The sequence below is a fragment of the Anas acuta genome, chromosome 1 (assembly GCF_963932015.1).
Source record: "Anas acuta chromosome 1, bAnaAcu1.1, whole genome shotgun sequence".
In the NCBI taxonomy this organism is placed as follows: Eukaryota; Metazoa; Chordata; class Aves; order Anseriformes; family Anatidae; genus Anas; species Anas acuta.
In genome coordinates, this window is record NC_088979.1 from 29,263,417 (window position 1) to 29,284,909 (window position 21,493).

Genomic DNA, 21,493 nt, shown 5'->3' on the forward strand with positions numbered 1-21,493 from the left:
CCCCAAAACGCCTCCAGCAGAGCCCCAGCTCCAGCAGAGGGCACCCCCACACAGCCGCCACCCCCCTCCCCTCAGGGGAGCCATCGCTCCCCTCAGCCCCTTCCCGCCTCCCCTCCCCGCTGGGGCGCATGCGCCCTGCGCAGCTCCCCCCCGCCTCCGGCACCGTAATGGCGGCGGCGGCGCCTCCCTCCCCGCGGAGCCGCCTTGCGCATGCGCCCTGCGCTCCTCCTCCTCCCCCCCCTCCGCCGCCGGCAGCGTAATGGCGGCGGCCGCCGCGGCGGTGGCGGGCGGCGGGGAGCGGAGCAGCACCCGGGAGCGGCTGCTGGCGGCGCTGGAGGACCTGGAGCTCTTGGCCAGGTACCGTGACCTGCCCCCGCTGCTGCCTGCTATGGGTGTGGGGATGTAGGAGGGAGCGAGGGGCGCGGGGGGCTCGGGGTAGGTGTGTGTGCGTGCCCCCTCCCCCTCATTTTTTTTTATTTTTCAATGCGCATCACGCTAAAGTCATAATTCGCGGTTTAAGCTTTTCTGGTCATTACCAAGGCAGTGATAAAGGTGATTTCGGTGCTCAGGTGGCGGTCCCGGCTGCTACGAGGCCACGCTGCCAGCCCCAGCCAAGCTGGCCACCATGTTGTGTGTCCCGGCTGGCAGCGTAATTAAAACGGCTCCTTAATTACCTTCCTGCTCCCAACTAGAGCAGGAGCTTCCGAAAACTTTCCGAGGGAGCATCCCGTGCTGTCTGTGGGGCTGCCTCGCTCCCCAGGGCCACCACGGGTGCCCCAAGGAAACCATGCTGCAAAGTTGCTAGTGTCTTTCTAGTTAAGTTCATAATTAATTTCTAGTTATTCCAAGTTTTAGATTTTCTTGTGATGTGTGGGTTGCTGGAGAATGTCTAATCTCCTTGGAAAAAACCATATGTGCTCTTTATCACAACGTTTTTTTCCCCACCTTAATCCTAGTATAATGAAGCCATAGCGAATCCAGAGCATCCTTAGCAGTATTTAAGGCAGTCCTCCTGTTGACCAGTGGTGTCACAGCCGCATGGAACTAAACGATTTTGGTGTTTAGACCAAGATACTGTTCATGGCTTTACCGGTGAAGTATTTTTTCCGACTTTTCGGAAAGTACCTGTTGTCATTTTAAGATTATGACCCCACAACTATATTAGTCATATCTTTATTGAGCTGCTTGCTCCAGCCCAAGCAATGGGTCGGTGCTGTTCCAAAGGCTCTACTTTGGATAAATAAGTACTCCTGCACAGTGCTGTCCATAGCCTTCGAAATCAAACACATTTGATAGCAAAATGCCTTTTTGCAGCGTGGTTTTGTTTATTGAATCCCCTTTGAGGTTCTTGATGGCTCTTCATAACAGATAATGGGTACCATGAAGCAAGATCAAGAAGTTTGTTTGAGAAGCACTTCTCACCTCGCCCTAGGTTATTGCCAGTTTTCCAGTGTTTGTGTCTGTTTGATACACAGCCAATATACCATTGTGGAAATACCTGTTTTTATAGAAGCGGTTTCACAACAAACTTAAAATGTATGAAAGCACAGACTTAACTGCTGTAAACCCAAGTGTGATATTTGCTCTGCAGTAAAAGTGGAGGAAAAACGGAGAACAAAAATAATGTTGACAAATTAAACTTTCATGCCCTCTTGCAACAAAGGCAGTAAAAGTAGGATATGAGAGTGTTTCTTTGTGCTGTTTTTTCTCAGCTTCTGCTTGTGTTTTATGCAGTTTGGCAAGAACTTAGCATGCTTTGAGTACAAATATACAACTACTGCATGAGCTCAAAGAACAAAAAAGAGAACATTTTCCAGTCAGGAAACTATTCACAGAATTACTTTTAGTTGCAAAATCCCTGCCGTCACCACAATATAAAACTGTAAAATACTCAAGTACACTAATGCTTTTATAATGATATAGATACTTTGATAATATGGGGATGTAATTTACAAATAATGGCTTAGAAAATTGCATAAACGCACAGTTTTCCTTTCAGGGAACTGATTGAAATTTTGGCAATTTCAAGAAACCAGAAACTTCCACAACCAGGAGAAGAGAGCCAGGTAAACTGACTTTATTAATTGTAGTTCTTCGTGTGGATGAGCACTATCATTTACTTCTTTTTTTCCATTTTTTACTTTCTCCCTTTGTCCATGCTAGTACTTAGGCCAATAGTGATGCTGAGGCCCTACTAAAAAGTTCTTGGTCCTCATGTTGGTGTTTGTTTGTCCATTTGTTGTGTGCTTCCTAGGTTGTGTCTGCAAAAAGAGCAAGAAATTCAGTTTCATTTTTCATGCAAACAGAAATATTCTTGTGGATGTCAGTTGTTCTTTACAGCACGATTGAGGGTATGTTGTTACTTGAGCTAATTAAAAGTTGTACAAAACTCTTGTCAAATAGATCCTGGAGCTGCTGATTCAGAGAGATGGAGAGTTTCAAGAGCTAATGAAGTTGGCAGTTGAACAGGGGAAAATCCATCACGAAATGCAGCTTTTAGAAAAGGTGGTAGAAAAGAGGGATAATGATATTCAGCAGCTGCAGAAGCAACTGAAAGAAGCAGAGCATATTCTGGTAAGTTCTTAATGATGTGTTTGCTTTCGAGCGCCTACGTGGTGAAAAAGATGGTTCTGGAGAAGGCGGTGTTGTGTTAGTTTGAGAAGATTTAAATATTTAAAACTTTGTGAGAGCTTTAGTGTTGTTATTTTTTTTTTTCTTTCAGTAGTCAAATACTGTCTAGTTATCATGGTATTCAATTTAGTTTTATAATGGTAATTTTCTTCCAAACCTACTTTATGCCTGTTTATTTTGAAAATGTTCCTTGAGTAGTTTCTCTCTCAAAATGCAATTAAATGCAACAGTTTATTCACAGAGCTGACTTCATGTAGAAATATGCAAATGAAAGATGTATTTAAGTTTTGGTTATTTCTTTTTTTCCCTACAACTAGGCAACAGCTGTTTATCAAGCAAAGGAAAAGCTGAAATCAATTGAAAAGGCAAGAAAAGGTGAGTATCCATAATACACAAACACAGATGTACAGAAAGTTGCTAGTGAGCTCAAGTTTTTTTTTTTTTTAATATTGTCACCACAGATGGTTTGTCTATAAAACAAATTTCCACTTCATTATGAACCTGTAAACCATTTCAACAGAATAAAGGCAAAATGTGTTTTTCAGAAATGAATTATTTTCTGTGTCAAATGTATCTTAATATTAGACTTGAGTTAAGTTTCTCGATGCCCTTCTTGGACTGTTAGTGGTGTATCTGCTTGTGTAAACATTTTACTGAAGGCAAATTGCCTCAGTCCAACTACTTAAATAAGGGAAATAATTTGTGTGTGCTTGTACTTTGTACAATAACATTGTATATGAAAGACTGATCAGATGGTGATACTGGTTTGCATTTGTATCAATTACTGCTACTCTGTGGCACTTGCCAAGCTAGACTGAATTCTAGTCTCCTTTACAGTATCTTTTATCATTTTGTCATTTTTCTTCTAAAAAATCAAGGATTTTCATAAAGATTTAGTTACCTGTAATATAGATGCATTTGTTAAGTAAGGTCTGCTACATGTATAATCTACAATTATCAAAAAAAGAAATTTTAATTACTACAGAAAGTTTCATAACAGAAGTGCTGAATTGCAACATGAAAGAGATTAGTTTGTTTTTTTCATAGGGTTGGAGAGCAGTCAGTTGGCATGGAAAGCGTACTGAACTTGTGGCTGAAAAGTCAGTTCACTGCAACTCTCTTGTGTAGCCCACACAATCTTAGCAGCCATTGCATTTGAAGAACACTCTTGATGTTTGGCAAAATGACACTTCTAATGTTTTCAATATGACAGTATCCAATGTTCTGAAATAACTGAAGAGTGCAGTCTCTTAAAAAATACAGTGATTTTCTTTCCTTTTTTCCAGGTGCCATTTCATCTGAAGAAATAATTAAATATGCCCATAGGATCAGTGCTAGCAATGCTGTTTGTGCCCCACTAACATGGGTACCAGGTAAATAACATTTTTCTGATAATTTTTTTAATAACAAAGCATGGTTGGTGTTTGACCTTACAGTGTTTTAACATAATGCAATTTCTTACCACTGTATGTATTTTTTACAGAGGATGTCAGTAATCAGTGGGGATAGAAGTAGGGCTTTCATTGTGTTAGGTTATGTTATGATAGCTTTGGAAACCACCCACCCTGTCTAAACCGTTGTTTTTCCAATACTTCTCACAGAATTACAGGATAGTTTGGGTTGGAAGGGATGTTAAAGACCACCTAATTCCACCCACCACTGCCATGGGTAGGGACGCCACCTTCTAGACCAGGTTGCCCAAGGCCCCATCCAGCCTGGCCTTGAACACCTCCAGGGATGGGGCAGCCACAGCTTCTCTGGGCAGCCTGTTCAGTGCTTCACCATCCTCTGAGTGAAGAATTTCTTAGAACCAATCTAAATCTCCAGTCTTCCAGTTTAAAATCATTAACTGTTGTCCTATCACTATATGTCCTTGTAAAAAATCACTCTCCATCTTTCTTAGAAGATCACTTTAAGTACTGGAAGGCTGCCAGAAGGTCTCCCTAGAGGCCTTCTCTTCTCTAGGCAAAACATCCCCAGCTCTCTCAGCTTTTCTTCATAGGAGAGATGCTGCAGTCCTCTATTTTTTTTCTGTGGCCCTCCTGTAGGTGTGCTCTAACAGGTCCCTGTTGTGTTTTTTATGCTGGGCGTCCCCAGAGCTGAATGCAGCGCTCCGGGTGGAGTTTCTCAAGAGCAGAGTAGAGAGGGAGAATCACCTCCCTCACCCTGCTGGCCATGCTGCTTTTGATGCAGCCCAGGATACAGTTGGCTTCCTGGGCTGCAAGTGCTCACTGAAAAATTGGATGTGAGCTGACAGCCAAGAGCACCCTACGGTTCTCCTCAGGGCTGCTGTCAATCTGTTCATCCCCTGTCCTTGCTGTTTAGCTGTGAAGTAGCAGAGACAGCAAAGTGATCTTCTAAATGTGGATTATTTTTTAAAATGTACTTTAAATTCTTAAATCCTTGTTCATTGCCAGGTGCCAGTGAACAAGGAAAGTCTTGTATTTTAACAGAATATGGGTGATGCTCATTGCTGATTCAACCCGAGTATTTTTTTTTTTTTTTAAATTGGGAAACTAGGCACTGAAGAGAGAAAAATAACGCGAGCAAGGCAATTGTTATTTTTTTTTTTTCTTTTCAAGGGGACCCACGTAGGCCCTATCCTACAGATCTAGAAATGAGGAGTGGCCTCTTGGGTCAGATGAACAACCCATCCACTAATGGGGTTAATGGACACTTACCAGGGGATGCCCTTGCAGCTGGCAGACTGCCAGGTAAGGAAAAAAGGCTTCTCTTATATTACTGTCAGAACAAACATTACTTAGCAGTGGCAAGTCAGAGTTAAAATAACAAAAATTATGGCCAACGTTGTTCTGTAGCAGTGAAGGGGTAGTCAATAGAGTTAACAGAAGTTACATCATTTTATTTCATGCTAAATCATACTGCAGACACTAGAGCTAAGTCAATATAAACAAAACTCTGTGTTCCTTCAAGTCTCTTGTTCTAGATTGCTATAAACTAAGTGATATTAAATCACATCAAAATAAAGCGTTTCCAAACCAACTTTGTCTCAGCAGTGATGACAATAACATTGTGAAAGCTGTATTCAGAAGACAGGAGATCTATTGTCATCCACTGCTTTCCTTTAAGTTTACGCTCTGTGTAGCAAGACTGGTTAGAATTTCTGGATTGAAAAGCCATTGGCAAGGACTGCTGGTGAGGCAGTGCCTTGAGTGTAGGAATTAAGGTTTAATCTGTTAATTGCTTAGTGCATTGCCTAGGGCATTTTCACTGACTTTGGTGGGATTCATTCATTTACATGATAATATAATTTAATGGTAAATGACAGTAGCTTCATGAAGAATTCAGTAGATCTGTTGCTCTGCAGCATTAAGTTACCATGGATTGACTAAATTGTGGAAAAATTCTTAGTCTGGATTCAGAGGAGATCTGTAACAGTTCCTGCTGTCTGTTAAGCCTGTTGCAGGTGTTATGAAAAGCTTGTTTTCAAAAATTACAGAAAAAATATTAAAAAACAAAACAACAACAACAAAAAACAAAAACACAAACAACAGAAATGCCTATATTGCAACTCCACTGGAGAAACAATAAACTTGGAGTTTGTGTTTCCAATCACCTAATCCTCATGTCACCTCTTAGAAAGTCAGTTGAAGTTCTGCATCATCTCCCTTTCTAAACCCCTGGCCCTGAATACAATAGGGAAATCTGTAGGATTCAAGTCAGTGAGCTGAGGAGAAGGAACGGGGCCCTGAAGTCTGTTCACAGCAACCCATCAGGGAAGTGCTGGAGATGGGTCTGTGGTCAGAGGTGTCAAGATTGTGTCTTGTAGCACGCTGTAATTTGGATGTTTCCCTAAATTTTAGCAGAGCCTATTTTGGCTGGCTCCTCTGTGTTATGTCAGACTTGCTCTTTTTGTTTGAGTGTCGCCTCTGTTAGAACTGAAAGCTCACTCCTTTGGGCTTCTTCGTGAGAGGCTGGAAAAAGTGGGATTTGAACTCAAGGAAAGGAGTTGATTGAATCTGGGTCTCCTGTGTCAGGGGAAATCCTCTAATTACCAGACTGTCAGGTAAGAGGGAAAAACCTCAATTTAAAAGAAAGAGACTGACACAGCATTTTGCATAGGGATCCTGAATCTGCTGCTGTGTGGCGGGCATGTCCTGAGAGGACTAAATTCCATAATTAGCACTGTCAGAGACTTCTACAGAGAAATGCCCAGTTGCTGAGTCCGTAATGAGCCTGCGAGCCAGCCACTGGGCTGCTGGGTATCCTCACAACTCTGAGGCTGTTCAGTACACACTTTTAACCAGGTTTAGTGATACTTTAATTCTGGTGTTGAAAACATGGCCGCAAGATGTAAAACATCAGTTTATAGTCTCAGCTGGTTTAAATGAAGTTGGCTAACGTCACAGCTGTGTTAAAACCACCTGGTGCTATTGTCGGTTTTCCTAAAGCAGGCAGAGAACTGGCATACAGGCTGTGTTGTGGCCTTACATCTGGTGGTAAGTCAGATTTGCGCAGTGAGATAATGCAGGAATGCACACATCTGGTACTAGGGGACTGTGTAGTACCAGATGTGGAATCTCAGGTGTCTGGAGGCTTCAAGATCTGAAGCCACTCTTGTGTGCAAAGTGAGTTTACTGTACGCAACCTCCTGCCTTGGCAGGGCCCTCCCTTTCTGTCCTGAAAGTCCCGTTTGGGTAGGTTTTTGTTCAGTTTTGGCTCTAATTACCTGTAATTCCTTCTGTAAGGAAGAGATACCTGCTTGTTATAGGACTGTCTTCTCCTTGGTGCACCATATTTGCTGTTGGAAAAAGAATAACCAAAGGTGTTTAACCCAAATTCAGGCAAAACCTGAGTCTAAATTTCTGTGATCTCCCTTACTTTTTTTTAATTTATTTAATATTTTCATCTATTTTTGCATACTGACAGGGTGGCCATTTTCATTGCTGCTGGTGCTTGTGCCTGTTAAGTCAGCTCTTATAGAGCTTTTCATCTTCAAAGCACTGTTTGAATATTACTGTTTTGATGTGGAGTGATGAGAGATTGAGCCACTTACAAAAATGGGCCACTCTGGCAGAAAAGGCTTTTACAGAGATAGAATGGCTCCACCATGAGATGTTTTCCAGGTGTTATTTGAGTGTTTCAACTGTCCAAAAATCAGTCATGTTTTTAAGATTTAATTCTAATTTTACACTGGAGTTCTGTTTTTGATTTGTAGACATAAAATCAAATATCAGCTTTGTATTTGATTGCCTTTGCCCCTTGTTTCCAGATGTGCTCGCTCCTCAGTATCCTTGGCAGTCAAGTGATATGTCGATGAACATGCTACCTCCTAATCACAGTAATGACTTCATGTTGGAGCCTCCAGGACACAATAAAGAGAACGAAGATGATGTAGAAGTTATGTCAACAGACTCCTCGAGCAGCAGCAGTGACTCAGACTAGGTGCAGAGGGACAGTATCCCTACTAGACCTTTCCTGTGGTGAAGGTAGGTTGGATGCTGTTAGTCACAGAATGCAATACCCTTCGGTTTTGCTGGCAGTCCCGTGCAAGGAGAAGATGCAGCTGGCTCAAAAAAGGAAGGGTGACTGATCTAAAACCATGAACTTGATATTTTTTTCCCCCATTAGATGCTCAAGTAAAATGGGAGCTTTCTGCTGGAGGAGCGATGTCAAATTTCCAGTGATTATGTAAATGTGTGAATGTGTATGTATGCAAGAGATGGGCACATGTATATAAATATTTACTATATGTTAGGTGATAAAAGTTCCTGGGAAAAAAGGTGTAAGGGGAATCCCCTTGTATGTTTGTTAGTAACTTCACTCTTTTGATGATAGCCTTTTCTACAGCACAGAAATAAGGCATAAAATTTGTAATTTTAATATCTTTTTTGTTACTGCTGAAATCCATGTTCTTGATCGTCTACTGTGTTCTGAGAACAAAAACACGGCAGCAAGGTGCAAAAAAAAGTTTGTAATTATTGTAATATATAATGAATGGTTTGTCATAAATAAACTCACCTTTGATGCTACTTCGTTGCATTTTGCAAACTTTAATCTCAGATGTGGTAACTTCATTAGTCAGCACATTTTGTGCCAGCATTTTTTTGATTTCTGATTGAGTTTCAGAAGTTTGTACTCCATTTTCCCCTTTGCAAAGTGCCGTGTCAGTATTAGAAGCAGCTGAGCAGTCAGCAGCTGAAAGCCTCTTTTCCAGCTGAGCTTAGCGAGTACACACCTAAAAGTGCAGATCCTGAGGCAGTGGTGTGACATGCCAGTTTGCAAGACCTCACTGATAGTTTGTTTGGGCATCCTGGAGATGGTGTATTGGGTTTATATGGTAAGGTTTTGGTAGTGGAGGGCCTCAGGGGTGGCCTTTGTGAGAAGAATCAAGCAGGAGGTGCTCCAGGCAGGCAGCAGCAGTTCCCCTGCGGCCTGTGGAGAGGCCCCTGGTGGAGCAGGCTGTCCCCCTGCAGCCCATGGGTCCCACATGGAGCAGATCTCCACGCTGCAGCCCCCCCATGGGTGGAGGAGCCCCTGGTGGAGCAGGTGGATGTGGCCTGGAGGAGGCTGCGGCCCATGGAGAGCCCCCGCAGGAGCAGGCCCCAGGCCGGAGCTGCAGCCCATGGAGAGGAGCCCACGCAGGAGCAGGGGGCTGGGGGGAGCTGCTTAGTCTGTTTTGCCTGTGATGATAATTGTTGAGTGATCTCCCTGTCCTTATCTCAACCCCCGAGCCCTTTCCATCGTATTTTCTCCCCCTTTCCCTTTGCAGCAGGTGAGTGAGAGAGTGGTAGCGGTGGAACCGTGCTGCCCAGCTGAGTAAAACCACCACAGATGACGTGCTTTGGGGCACGCTGCAGGTTCAGCTACTTTCAATTTGAAGTACTCACAGATTCTTCATTCTTGTCACCTATAGTTTTTTTGCAGTTCTTAGAAGCTAATTTGTTTCCCTCAGCTGTACTTCCTGCCTCAGCTATAGCGTTCTTTCATCTTTCCAGAGTCGCTTTCCTTGGCCTTCCTTTCCTTGTTCTGTTTTGCTTAGGGAGTCATATGATGACAGCCACTTTTATTTTTCTGATTTTATCAGGAAGTTACTTATGCAAACTGTTGCTCGTGCCAGTTAGAGGTTTCTCCCCTGCAACAAGGCTACCAGATGCACAGATCAGAATTCTCTCTTACTTTTTTTATACTGCTTGCAGGAAATTCTGGTAATCAAGTCCGTTCTTATTTGTTTAGGCAGTCTTCAGTGATGTCAGTAATGCTACCAGACAACTGACATATGTACAAGTCCCATGGGGATGTAGAAATGAAAACAACCTCTTCAGTTAGGTTCAGTCACATAACATTGGGCAGTGGATTTTGTTTTAAAAGGGAGATGGGAGAATTTGGTTTTGTCTTAGCTACTCCTTTTGAAAATATTTTCAATTTCTAAGATTGCATCTCTATTTTGCAGTCTCAAGTGATGCATATACATAGATATTTTAACTTCTATGCCAGTTTCATCTTTTCCTCTTTGGTGTTTACTCCTCCCATGTCTCTATAGGGTAACTATTTCACCTTTTAATATATGTTAATCCAAATGTGCTTGGCCTTCCTAAATTACCCTAATTAACCTTGCTTATCCCCATTCTGCCTCAATTTTTTTCTTAAACATGCATGATCAAAATCATACATAATATTGCTGCTTTGTACCATGGGATTAGTGTTTTCTTCTAAAGGCACCTCCTTTAACACGTTACAGCACAGCCACAGCTCACCAGTTTCTTTCACCCTCTTTAGAAGCAGTTTTTTCTTGGAATGAAATCCAAATAGAAATAATTAATACTTGTGGGAAGTGTTGTGTACAGTCAACCCGAAAAGTCTGATATGTCCATATGTGATTCACTAACTGAAATACTGTGAAGTTAGATGATTGTTTCCAGATACAAATAAGAAGGAACAGCAGCAAGACTCTCAAGAAATGACCACACGTTTTCCTGGGTTGTTTATTAAAGGATTAAATGGGACCAGTGAGTTACATTTACGAAGTAGGTAAGAAGTCAGCTCTTCCCACTGGCCACTTCAGTACATAAAATGAGACTTGGCTGTTAGGTTGCATCCTAGATAAAGTTTCATTGCATCAGTGCTCCAAACTATGTACTTACTCTTCAGCAGCATTTTTCTGAAAGGTGGGTAACTAATGCCACAGCTCAGGTGAATTCTGTCTATGACAAGCAATGTAACAAACCTCAAAGGTTTAATGGCATGTTGTTACTCACTTGCTTAAATGTACCAAAAATCTAATTAAACCTAGAATTTAATTGAAAGGAGCAAGTCTGAAGAGCTAGAAAGACCAAGCATCAATTTTTTGAGTGTGTGGGAGGGTGTGTGGTGCGGGAAGGACAGATGCAAAATGCATTCAGAACGAGGCAAGTCGGGGATTGTTGACAACTGATTGTGGTAATGTGCTGTCATTTAATCAGGCCGCTTAGCAAGGATACAGTAATTGACATATGGAGATGTTATCTGTCCTAATTTCAGAAACTTCTTGCCTGTTTACAACACATGGAGTGAATATAGCCATTAACTGTAACAAAATATTTTTTGCAATACAAACGATTTTACAGTGACCTGGGTTTTCCCATCAGGACTTAGATACCTTTTAAAATTTAAAACAGCACTAAATTGTTTGAATTACTATTTTTTTTTCCATTATTCTTTGGGACAGATGGGCTGGACATCTGTCTACTCTTCCTACAGCCTCTTTGTTGACAGCTGAATAGAATAATTTTCAGTGTACATTAAGTTGCTTTTGGGAGGAAAATCTCCGCTTTTGAATTCAACAGAAAAAAATGTTCTGTACAAAGATAGGGCTGTGAAGAAAGTTTCACTGATATCTTCCATTTCAAAACTGCTTTTTAACCACAGCTACTTTCTTAGCTTCACGTTGTATCTGTTGGGAGGGAAGTTGCCCATAGTTAATGCTTTGAATTCAACACAGGAGCCTTGCAATCATCATCAGCACCCTTGTACTTTGTATCACTCTGCCTGTTTCACAGGAGAAAAACTTTCTTAAATGGAGATGGCTCTGTGTAAAGTAAGGAAAAGCTTCAAGCATGCAATCTCATTTCCTTTAAGAATTGACAAGTCAATTCACAATTTCAGACAATTTTAATCTTCCAATATTGTTTATTTAAAAGAAATTAAATGCATCTCACATCATTTTTACAATGAGCATATTTAAAGGAAAAAATATGTGTTCTAAAAGAACCCTAAAGAGAAAAAGATGAAGGCAATTCTGATTTTTTTTATTTGTAGTCCATCCTTACCCTAAAATTAATGGCTGAAATCCTAATGACCAGATCAAATTGTGTTAGATGGTAGAAAAATAACATTTAAATTCATTGCTTTTGTGTGCGTATGCACATATGTCCCTTCCTTCTCTACCAATTTAATCATCTGTTCATATCATGCTGAAAATTAAGAATTCTATCAAGCCTCAGTAGCTGTAAAGAATGACACCCAACCATGCTGTATAATAGTGACAATCCTATTCAGCAAAGAAGTGCAGCTGTCTGACGTAGTTACAGCTATAAATGAGATTAGTTTTCACAGTGTTAGTTACATCAGCCTGGCAGAACACTGTAGGCACCTCTCCAGTAAGGTGTTAAGTTCTATGGGCAGAAGTGAACATCAACCACAGATATCTTTAACACTTCTGCAGATGAATTCTCATGTCACTGAGGTTGCCAACAGTCCTCTGTGATGAAAGGCAGTGGCAGGAAGGGTCAGAGAATCTTCATTCCCTACCAGCCAGGGCAACTTTTTTGTGTTTATAATACTGTGTTTTTCAATTGTCTGCATGAAAATGAGGTATTCTCTGGAAAATGGGATTTTTCTTCAGTATGGATGTTGACAGTATGTTAACTGAAGTCAGGAAACAAGGCCAAATTTAGAAACTGGCCCAAGATTTATAATGAGAGGAAAGCAGCACGATGTACCACGCAGCTTTACACAGAAAGCAGGACAGTGGCTTAAATCACCTTCATTTAGGCACGATGCTGTAACCATTCCCAAGCTTCTCCGAAGGGTTTGGGTGACTTCCAAAGGGCTATCCATCTCCATGAAGACGTACCAGATAAAACATGATGACTTTTATAGAAAATAAAGCATGAATCATTAACAACATTTGTTGAATTGCTCGCCCTCAAGGAATGACAACAGGGGTGGATGGGCTGGAACACCGGGCAGTTTTTGGTTGTACTAAGGGTGCTGTTTTCACCTGGGTGATGCTAGCATGGTAAAGATGAAGCATCTCCATCCTAGGCCAGCTGGTGGCTGCCCGTGTACCCCTGCAGGTGCCCCAGCTCCTCGCTGAAAGGGTTGTAGCCCTGCTCCCTCAAGCACCGCAGCGCCCAGAACAGCTGCTCCGCGGGGGGGAACTCATCCCACTTCACCCATTCCCATCCTGCAGAAAAAAAAATAAAAATAAAAATAATAATAATTAAAAAATTAAAAATAAATGAGCAAAAGGGGAGGGATGCAGGGAGGGCGGGGTGTGCACCCCCCAGCGCGCCAACTCCCCCTGGCCACGCCCACTCCGCATGGCCACGCCCACTTCGTGTAGCCCCGCCCACCCCACGTGACCACGCCCCCTATATAAACCCCCGCCCCGCCCCTCTCACCCTCATTCTTGTCCGGCTCGCTGTTGCGCGGCTCCGCCCCCGGCTCCGCCTCCCCCTTCATCAGCACGGTGACGTAGTGGTAGCCGGCGGCCGGGCAGGCGGCGTTGACGGCGGAGGCGAAGCGCAGGTTGCGCAGGCGCAGCGCCGCCTCCTCCCGCGCCTCACGGGCGGCGCACTCGGCCAGGCTCTCCCTGAGGGGGGGGAAGCCGTGAAGATGGCGACGGCGGCTCCCTCATGAAGGGGCCGTGCCCGTGCCCGCCCTCCCCCGGCTCCCCGCCGCCCCCTACCCGAACTCGAGGTGGCCGCCGGGCAGCTGGTACATGCCGCCGCCCAGCCGGCCCTTCCTCTTGCCCAGCAGCACGCAGCCGGGGTGCGCGGGGCTGGTGATCACCACCCCGACGCCGACGCCCGGCCGCGGGGGTTGAGCTGCGTCGCCCATGGGAGCAGTGAGGGGAGGGGGGAGGAGATGGCGCCCTTCCTCCTCCTCTTCCTCCTCCTCCTCCTCCTCCTGGGTGCACGCATGCGCTCCCCCACATGGAGGGGTGAAGCTCCCTGAGGCGGAGCCTCCACACGGCCACCCCTCGGCTTCCTCCTCCTCACGGATCAAGGGCGGGGAGTTGAGCAAAAAACACTTTAAAAGCTTCCCAGGCAGGCAAATGGGGGCTTTCCTAAAACAAACATGAAAATCCCACGTGCATACACATCCACCTACTGCAATCAGTGCCAAATGTTCTCAAATCCAAGATCTGGACGAAATGAAGTGGCTTGATACATTAGCCCATGGTTTCAACTGGACGAGAGTCAATTAGAAATTGTTTAAAACAAAATTACAACCATAGCTAGGCAGAATAACAGTTCTGTACTAATAAAATTGAATAAGAAATCAAAATCTGTTCATGCAAACACTTTTACCTTCGTTTTCCTTTTTTTTTTTTTCTTCCAGAATGACTATACAGCATATAAGGAAAAAAAATATTTATTTAACTTATGTTTCTTACAAACAACTGCAATATTTGCCAGGCTAAGATTTTCCCCTTCACCAGCATATTTATTACAACAAGAATGTGAAGTACTTTATCTTTGCAGGACTTCAACATTATCTATCTATCTATCTATCTATCTACATATATATATATATTTTGTAAGGTTTTGAAATTCATTTCTATAGATACATTTTTATTTATTTATGAAGGTCATGCGGCCAATCTGACTGAAAATTGGTCATTACTTTTAGTGGGATTTGTTTAGTTGCCAGAACTGGATCATTCTGGCATCAAGCGAGTCCCCGTGTTGGCACGCTGGAAATGTCAGGAGTATGTGGCTGGGTTATCCTAGAAGTAAGGCTGCCCTTTAACAGCAGTTGGCTCTTTTATTTAGCTGTAATGTTTGTTTAGCCCACACACTGAATGACAGGCATTAGTACATTAATAATAATAATAAAAAAATCTGGGCAAAATCCCAAGCTAAGTGGCTTTGTAAACTAAGCTCATTCATTTATATCTTGTCTTCCAGTACAACTTGAGTGTTTTATTCTCCAGGTTAAATGTCAGTCAGTTATGTCATTTGCATGTTGACAAGATGATAAACTTTAAAAAAAAAGACTCCTCCTCCATTAAGCTCATTCTGGTAGAGTATATTAAAACACCAGCACTACATCAACAAGAATCAAAACCGTATTTGTGCCAAATGTCAACCATTTTCATGTATCTTACTCCAAGCACCGTTTACAAATGAGTTTGAGGATGACCCACTACCATTCTGCTCATACCATTTAGCCTATAAAAAATACTTGTATGTTTGTTATGCTTGTTAGAATGGTAGCAGGATGCCATTTTTTACAAATATTTTATTATATGTGTAACATATATAAAACCAAAATAAAACAAAATCAACACAGAATTACAGAACGATTTAGGTTGGAAGGGACCATACAGATCATCTGGTTCCGATTGCCCTGGCCCAGACTCAGCACCTTGCACTTGGCCTTGTTGAACCTCTAGGTTCACACAGGCCCATCTCTCATGCCTTCCCAGGTCCCTGTGGATGGCATCTCGTCCCTCCAGCATGCCGACCACACCACTCAGCTTGGTGCCATCAGGAAATGTGCTGAAGGTGCACTTGATCCCACTGTCCATGTCACCGACAAAGATGTTAAACAGCACCAGTCCCAGTACTGACCCCTGAGGAACACCACTCGTCACTGATCTCCAGCTGGACATTGAGACGTTGACTGCAATTCTTCAAGTGAAACCATCCAGCCAATTCCTTCCCCACAGAGTGGTCCATCCATCAAATCCATGTGTCTCCAATTTAGAGACAAGGATGTTGTGTGAGACAGTGTCAAAAGTCCTTATAAACATCTGTAGTATTTGTCATTGTCCTTATAAACAATTGGATTATTTGTCAGTGAGCTAAGATTTCCCCCTTCCCTCTAGCAGTCTATTGATCACAGGGAGGACATGTCCTTTCCTTTGCAGGGCTTCAAAACAGCTTTTTTGGGGGGAATTTTTGGAAATAGAAACAAAAAACAACAACAACAAAAACAAGCAACACTGGGGTTTTACACAGATCATGCAAGAAATATAGAACGGTACTTATAAGTGTGATGGTGAACGGACATCCACTGCATAAAAGAGGTGAGAACAAACCAAGAATAAGAAAGTCAAAATGCATCTTCTACCTTAGTAATATGTAGAAAAGCTTGCAAGACTATGATTTACATGCTCTTGCAATCTTGTTTATTAATACTTCACCTGACAGTACTGATGTGCACTACATAGCTAAAACTGTATTTAAACCAGCATGGGTCTGTGCTACTATTGAAAGAGGCACCTGGTTTTCAGACCCAAGCACTTGTTCTGTGTTCCTCGTCCTGGTACTGTTAGGGAAGTGGCTGTGCAGTGAATCGGATGAGTGAACTAATCTGGCTGCCAAAAAAATCCCATTTTGGTGAAATTGTTTTTCAGCATGCTTTGGGCAGCACAAGGAGGGGATAGAATAGAGTAGATCAGATTAAACATAGCAGGAAGCCAAACCTAACTCAGCAAACTGTGAAAAAAAAAAAAAAAAAAGACTATTATTTAACAGGATTGGTTCCCTGATATGATTTACAGCTCAGGTACATGAATGATTGAATTGGCACAGAGAGTACGAGCAGCTGGGAGCAAGAATGATGGAACTAACCATGTTAGTGACAGGCAAGATTTATGTCGGATTGAAATGACTATGCAGCCGCTCCTTAAAAGCGCACATGCAGAAACCAAGGCAGAAAAGCACACACTGTACAGAACAGAAATCATCCATCTTCCTGAGACTCTCACGCGTGCGGTTCCCTAGCTGTGGAATTTACTATATGTTCACATTCGCTTAGCAGAAGTATGACCTGGAAGGCACAGGGATTATGTTTAAAAGTTTTACATTGCAAAGCTGGCACTGAGCAGCTGGGTGGAATGTAACAGCAGTGCCTTACATCAGAGTCCTCCCAGCAGGCTGAAACATGAGCTTGAAAGATGTGTGAAGTCTGCCTCACTTGCATTCAAGTAGATAGTTGTTATCCTGAAATTATATATATTATACATAATAAAAATGTAATGTACATCACTAGTACTGTATCAGAAATATTTCAGTGTTTATTCCATAATCTTGACATCTCATCACACTTCTACTAAATTGTCGCCTTTTAGCCTTAGATAAATCATCCCTTACTGTCATGCTGCACCTTGATAGAAATTAGCACCAAATTTAGGAAATATTTGGTACCTTCTTTTTAAGTTGAAACATAACTAAGCTCCTATCACATGCAAATCATAAAATCCTGTACTTTATCTGGGTGAACAATTGCCTGATGGATCTGGCCCAAAGGGTTATAGTAAATGGGGTTATGTCAGGCCAGCAGCCAGTCACCGTTGAGCCTCCTCAGGGCTCCATTCTGGGGCCAGTTCTCTTCAATGTTTTTATAAATGACCCAGGTGCAGGACTGGAATGCATAGTAAGCAAGTTTGCAGATGATACTAAATTAGGAGGAGCTGCTGACTCCCTGAGGGTAGAGAGGCCTTGCAGAGATCTTGGCAAATCAGTGGGCTGGGCAATCACCAGCCACATGAAGGTTAACAAGCACTGGGTTCTGCAGCTGGGATGGGACAACCCTGGGTGCCACAGGGTAAGGAGGGCACAAAGCTGTCAGTGCCCAAAGGAGTGGCTGAGGTCCCTGGGTTTGCTCAGCCCCGAGCAGAGCAGGCTGAGGGGAGGCCTCATGGCGGCCTGCAGCTCCCTCACGAGGGGAGCGGAGGGGCAGGCGCTGAGCTCTGCTCTCTGGGGACAGGGACAGGACCCGAGGGAACGGCATGGAGCTGGGACAGGGGAGGGTCAGGCTGGGGGTTAGGGAAAGGGTCTGCACCCAGAGGGTGGGCGGGCACTGGGACAGGCTCCCCAGGGCAGTGGTCATGGCACCGAGCCTGCCAGAGTTCCAGAAGTGTTTGGACAACACTCTCAGACACAGGGTCTGATTTTGGGTGGTCCTGTGTGGAGCGAGGAGTTGGACTTGATGACTTTTATGGGTCCCTTTCAACTTGGGATATTCTATGGTTCTGTGCAGAGAGTTGGCTCCCACCTAATATAGCAGCGAGAGCAGTCCTTTGATTCAGGAGCTAGAGTGAGTCTCCTGGAGACTTACTTTGATCTGCTATTTTAGAGTGATAGGATGAGAGGCAGTGAGAGTAGTAGAGCACCACAGCAGGCTGTTCAGAGAGGCTGCACAATCTCTGACCTTGGAGATACCGAAAACTCGACTGGACACAGCCATGAGTGATCTGCTTGAAGTTGGCCCTGCTTTAAGCAAAGAGTGCCATGAGGGGAGTGGAAGGGGTTGGAGCAGATGGCCATTCCAACCTAAATTACTGTGTAATTCTACTCTGGCAACAGATAAGATTTCTTCTGAAAAACTTACGTACTCAGTACTTGCAAAAATACAGAAAATTGGGAAAAGGTCTGCACTTTTGGATTTAAATAATGATTTCACCTGTCAGAACTGGGAGGTAGTTTTGCCTCACAGATGAAAAATCGGGACTATGCCCTTGCCATGTTCAGTATAAGCAGGTGCATTTAACTCACCTTCAGAAGTGAGTATTCAGTCAAAAAAATGCTCATACACTCCGTAAAGCTGAGACGTGATCTAATAAGCTATCATCAGGTGCCTCCAAGAGATGGCGATGACAAGAGAGTATCTGATATCCATGTTTATTAGAATTTCATGATCGGCGTTTTCCCTTTTTTTCTCCTCAAGCTTTTTACCTTAAAAACATGAAATTGCACTCAAAGCACGCATTATATTAAAGATTGCAAAGCTTTATCCTTGAAAGTGCCTATGCTAATGTTACCTATATGTTTAATTTCTCGTATATGGGAGTCCAAAAGTAAAGTAGTATCTGCTGTGGGCAAAACAAGCAGAGAAACCAAATGGAATTTGTTGTTGTTGCCTTTCCCGTTTAGATTCAATCATTAAATCGTCCTGATTCAACAAACATAAATGTTTCTACCATGGTTATAAGTTGAGTCTTGCATGAAGCTGGCAATCTTTTCCTGGGTTATTGTGCAATAAGTGCTTTGGAGATTTTAGATAAAACAGGATTCTCTACTAGAGTCTAGTTCTACATCAGTAAAACAATCCTTGCTCTTTGCTCTCGCGGAAGAGAACCCAGATCCTTCCAAGATATATCAGAACACTTTATTATTCCTATCATTACTTGTGTAAAACATGACAGAGTAGCTGGCAGGTGTCATTTGCTATTTAATAGTTTGTCATGCAAGTTGGCAAGCCAAGATGCACTTCCACTTGGAAAAATTTGTCTTTTGACTCTCAAATCCCCTCTTTTTTCCCCCTTATACATATGTGACAGACAGCAATACTAGAGATAACTCTAGATTTCTGACAATGCATCTAGTCTGCTTCAATTTACTTTCTTATAATTTGAGATTTTAATTTCCTTGATACTAGTTCTCTGCAATAGCAAATATACTCCTATATTGATAATTACAATTAATTGCTTGTCAAATAATTTTTCCTTTCAGTATACTACAGGTCTGATACTTTGTATGTCTCCGTCCAGAACTTCCTAAAGTCAAACAAATGCATTTCAATTGTAATCATGGAAAAAGAAAGAAGATTGGTGAGAAAGCAGGTTTTGCTTAAACTCTGTCACAAAACATACAAACACACACACACACACAAAAACACAACAACCAACCAACCAACCAGATAAAAAATAAAAAAAATAGAGAGTTTACTTAGCATGAACTCAATACCCTAATCAATGTTGACCCTGAGCTATGTATCTCTGATCTGGAGATGTCCAGAATTTAGGATTCATGCCTGAAGGTGTAGTCAGTGCGTTATTATGGTAAAGCTTCATGCTTAATGCTGCAATGTTTATCTAGATTTCACTGCAGAAGGAGAAATGAACTTGATCTGCCTGCCAGAGCTTATGGAAGTGGAAGAAAATGGAAGATGGGCTGACTTAGAGGGGTTGCTTGTTAGGTACCATGTGGCCTGATTTCCTGTCCAGGCTTTGTCTCTAAGCCTGGTCTCTTCCTTTTTGCACAGCTGTAGAATAGATAATGCCAGAGAATGTCTTTCTTAGGAAATCTTGGGGAAAAAACAGGCAAGGGTTCACAGTATCTGTACGGCGCCACTGGCCTGTCAGAGTAGGTAGTGATTTGGTGGAGTGACCAGCAAGGAAGCTATGAAGAATACTGAGTAACAAAAAGAAATAAAGACTGCTTTCCTTCAGCTGAAATACTGGAATTTCCACAAACAATCCCACTTCTCAAGAATTTCCAAATGAAGAAGGGAAATTTTGCAAAAGTTAGCCTGCTTTATCTTTGCCTATGCCCTGATTTTACCTTTATTACAAATTTATGATCTGGATAAATCTCCCCAATCCTGGCCTCACGTTAAGCTCCAAACAATGGCTCTTCATTACATTTTCATATCAGGATTTATGAGAGCTTTAAGGATTCCTACTTTACCTAGTTCCTTATTGTACAGACAAGGAACAGAAAATCCTTGCTTTTAATATCGTACTTCAGAAAGGGCCTGCCTGAGCAAAAGGAGTTTATTCCTATAACCTTCACTGACTGCCATAAACTAACTCCTGTACTTTTTTAAAAACCAGAATATTCTTTTCTGTATTAATGCTGGAATTATCATTTATATCTGGCTGCATTAAGAGTACTCTTTTCATTAAGATATGCTGTCGGCCCAAAGTGGTCACAGTCTTCACAATGATTTATAGAGAATAATGGTGTGCACATGTAAAAAAAGTGTTTTGCTGTTTTAATTGCTTGCTAGTTATTTCTTTGCTCTGGTGTAGAAAGACGAGATTGAGCCATCAGATCTGGTGTAGGTGGTGAGACAAGTCTGCTTTATTTGTAGCTCTGCTATTAACTTTTTAAGTGACCTTGGGCAACTTGGAAGCTGGCAAAGATGGATTATGCTCCAGCTTCTATAAATCTCCTGTGTGTATTCAGTGCCAGGACAGACTGAGACAGAAGAATATAAAAATGTCCATTAGTTCAAAACAAAAATCTATCAAGGGTAGCTGGTGGTCCAAAGTGGATCTCTGAAAGAATAGATGAGAAAATGTGCCTGGGCTTTTGACTGCTCTTCTACAGCTATTTGCAGCTCAGTGACCTCTCAGTGCAAAGGTGGCTTTTGTGTATTTAGTAATGCTTTTCTTATTTCTCTTATCTGAACTTATAAAGACCCCTCTTGAGCCCATGTGAACTTCCATCATTTGCAGTATCCACGGCAAGGTGCTGCATAGCTTAACTAAACACTGTGTGAAGAATCACTTTTGCAAGCAAAACCTTTTTGCTTCATTAACCCTCTGCTGCTTAATGCTCATACCCTCCTCTTTAGAAAATTGCACTCATCCAGAGCTGAGACTGTGTACAAATGCCTGTTGTGAGCACAGGTGACCATGTCAGAACCCTTTGCAGGACACTGGAGCACCTTCAGGGAAGGACATGGGATTGCCTTTCTGTATGACAGGCATTGGAAGGACAGATGGAATAACCTGCTCATACTGAAGATGGCTGCAGTGAATAATTTCATGTTATTAGATGCTCCTGAGATTCCCTTTAGGAATTTGTCCAGAGTTATCCCTAACAGTAGTCCTGCAGGCCAGCAACACATAGAGAGTTAACCGACTGCAAGACATGCTATGTAAAGCACTGTAGAC

At 42.6% G+C, this 21,493-nt stretch overlaps 2 protein-coding genes across 3 annotated transcripts; one reads left to right on the forward strand and one right to left on the reverse strand.

The window, feature by feature from the left end:
- The first annotated feature begins 202 nt into the window (after positions 1-202).
- Positions 203-8,624, forward strand: MED4 (mediator complex subunit 4). Of its 2 annotated transcripts, XM_068674856.1 has the most exons (8): positions 203-357; positions 2,000-2,066; positions 2,404-2,574; positions 2,949-3,006; positions 3,918-4,004; positions 5,214-5,345; positions 7,865-8,081; positions 8,224-8,624. In XM_068674856.1, exons 1-7 carry the CDS (start codon positions 260-262, stop codon positions 8,035-8,037), a joined length of 786 nt encoding a protein of 261 aa, XP_068530957.1. In that variant the 5' UTR covers positions 203-259; the 3' UTR covers positions 8,038-8,081; positions 8,224-8,624. The 2 variants fall into 2 exon arrangements, with proteins under 2 accessions (XP_068530957.1, XP_068530946.1); XM_068674845.1 differs by having other exon boundaries at positions 7,865-8,624.
- Positions 8,625-11,740: 3,116 nt separating this feature from the next.
- NUDT15 (nudix hydrolase 15) lies at positions 11,741-13,764 on the reverse strand. Its single transcript, XM_068674868.1, has 3 exons — positions 13,544-13,764; positions 13,257-13,447; positions 11,741-13,039 (listed from the first exon to the last, which is right to left on the reverse strand). The coding sequence occupies exons 1-3, from the start codon at positions 13,693-13,695 to the stop codon at positions 12,894-12,896; spliced, it is 489 nt and encodes a 162-aa protein (XP_068530969.1). The 5' UTR covers positions 13,696-13,764; the 3' UTR covers positions 11,741-12,893.
- Between the last annotated feature and the right edge of the window lie 7,729 nt (positions 13,765-21,493).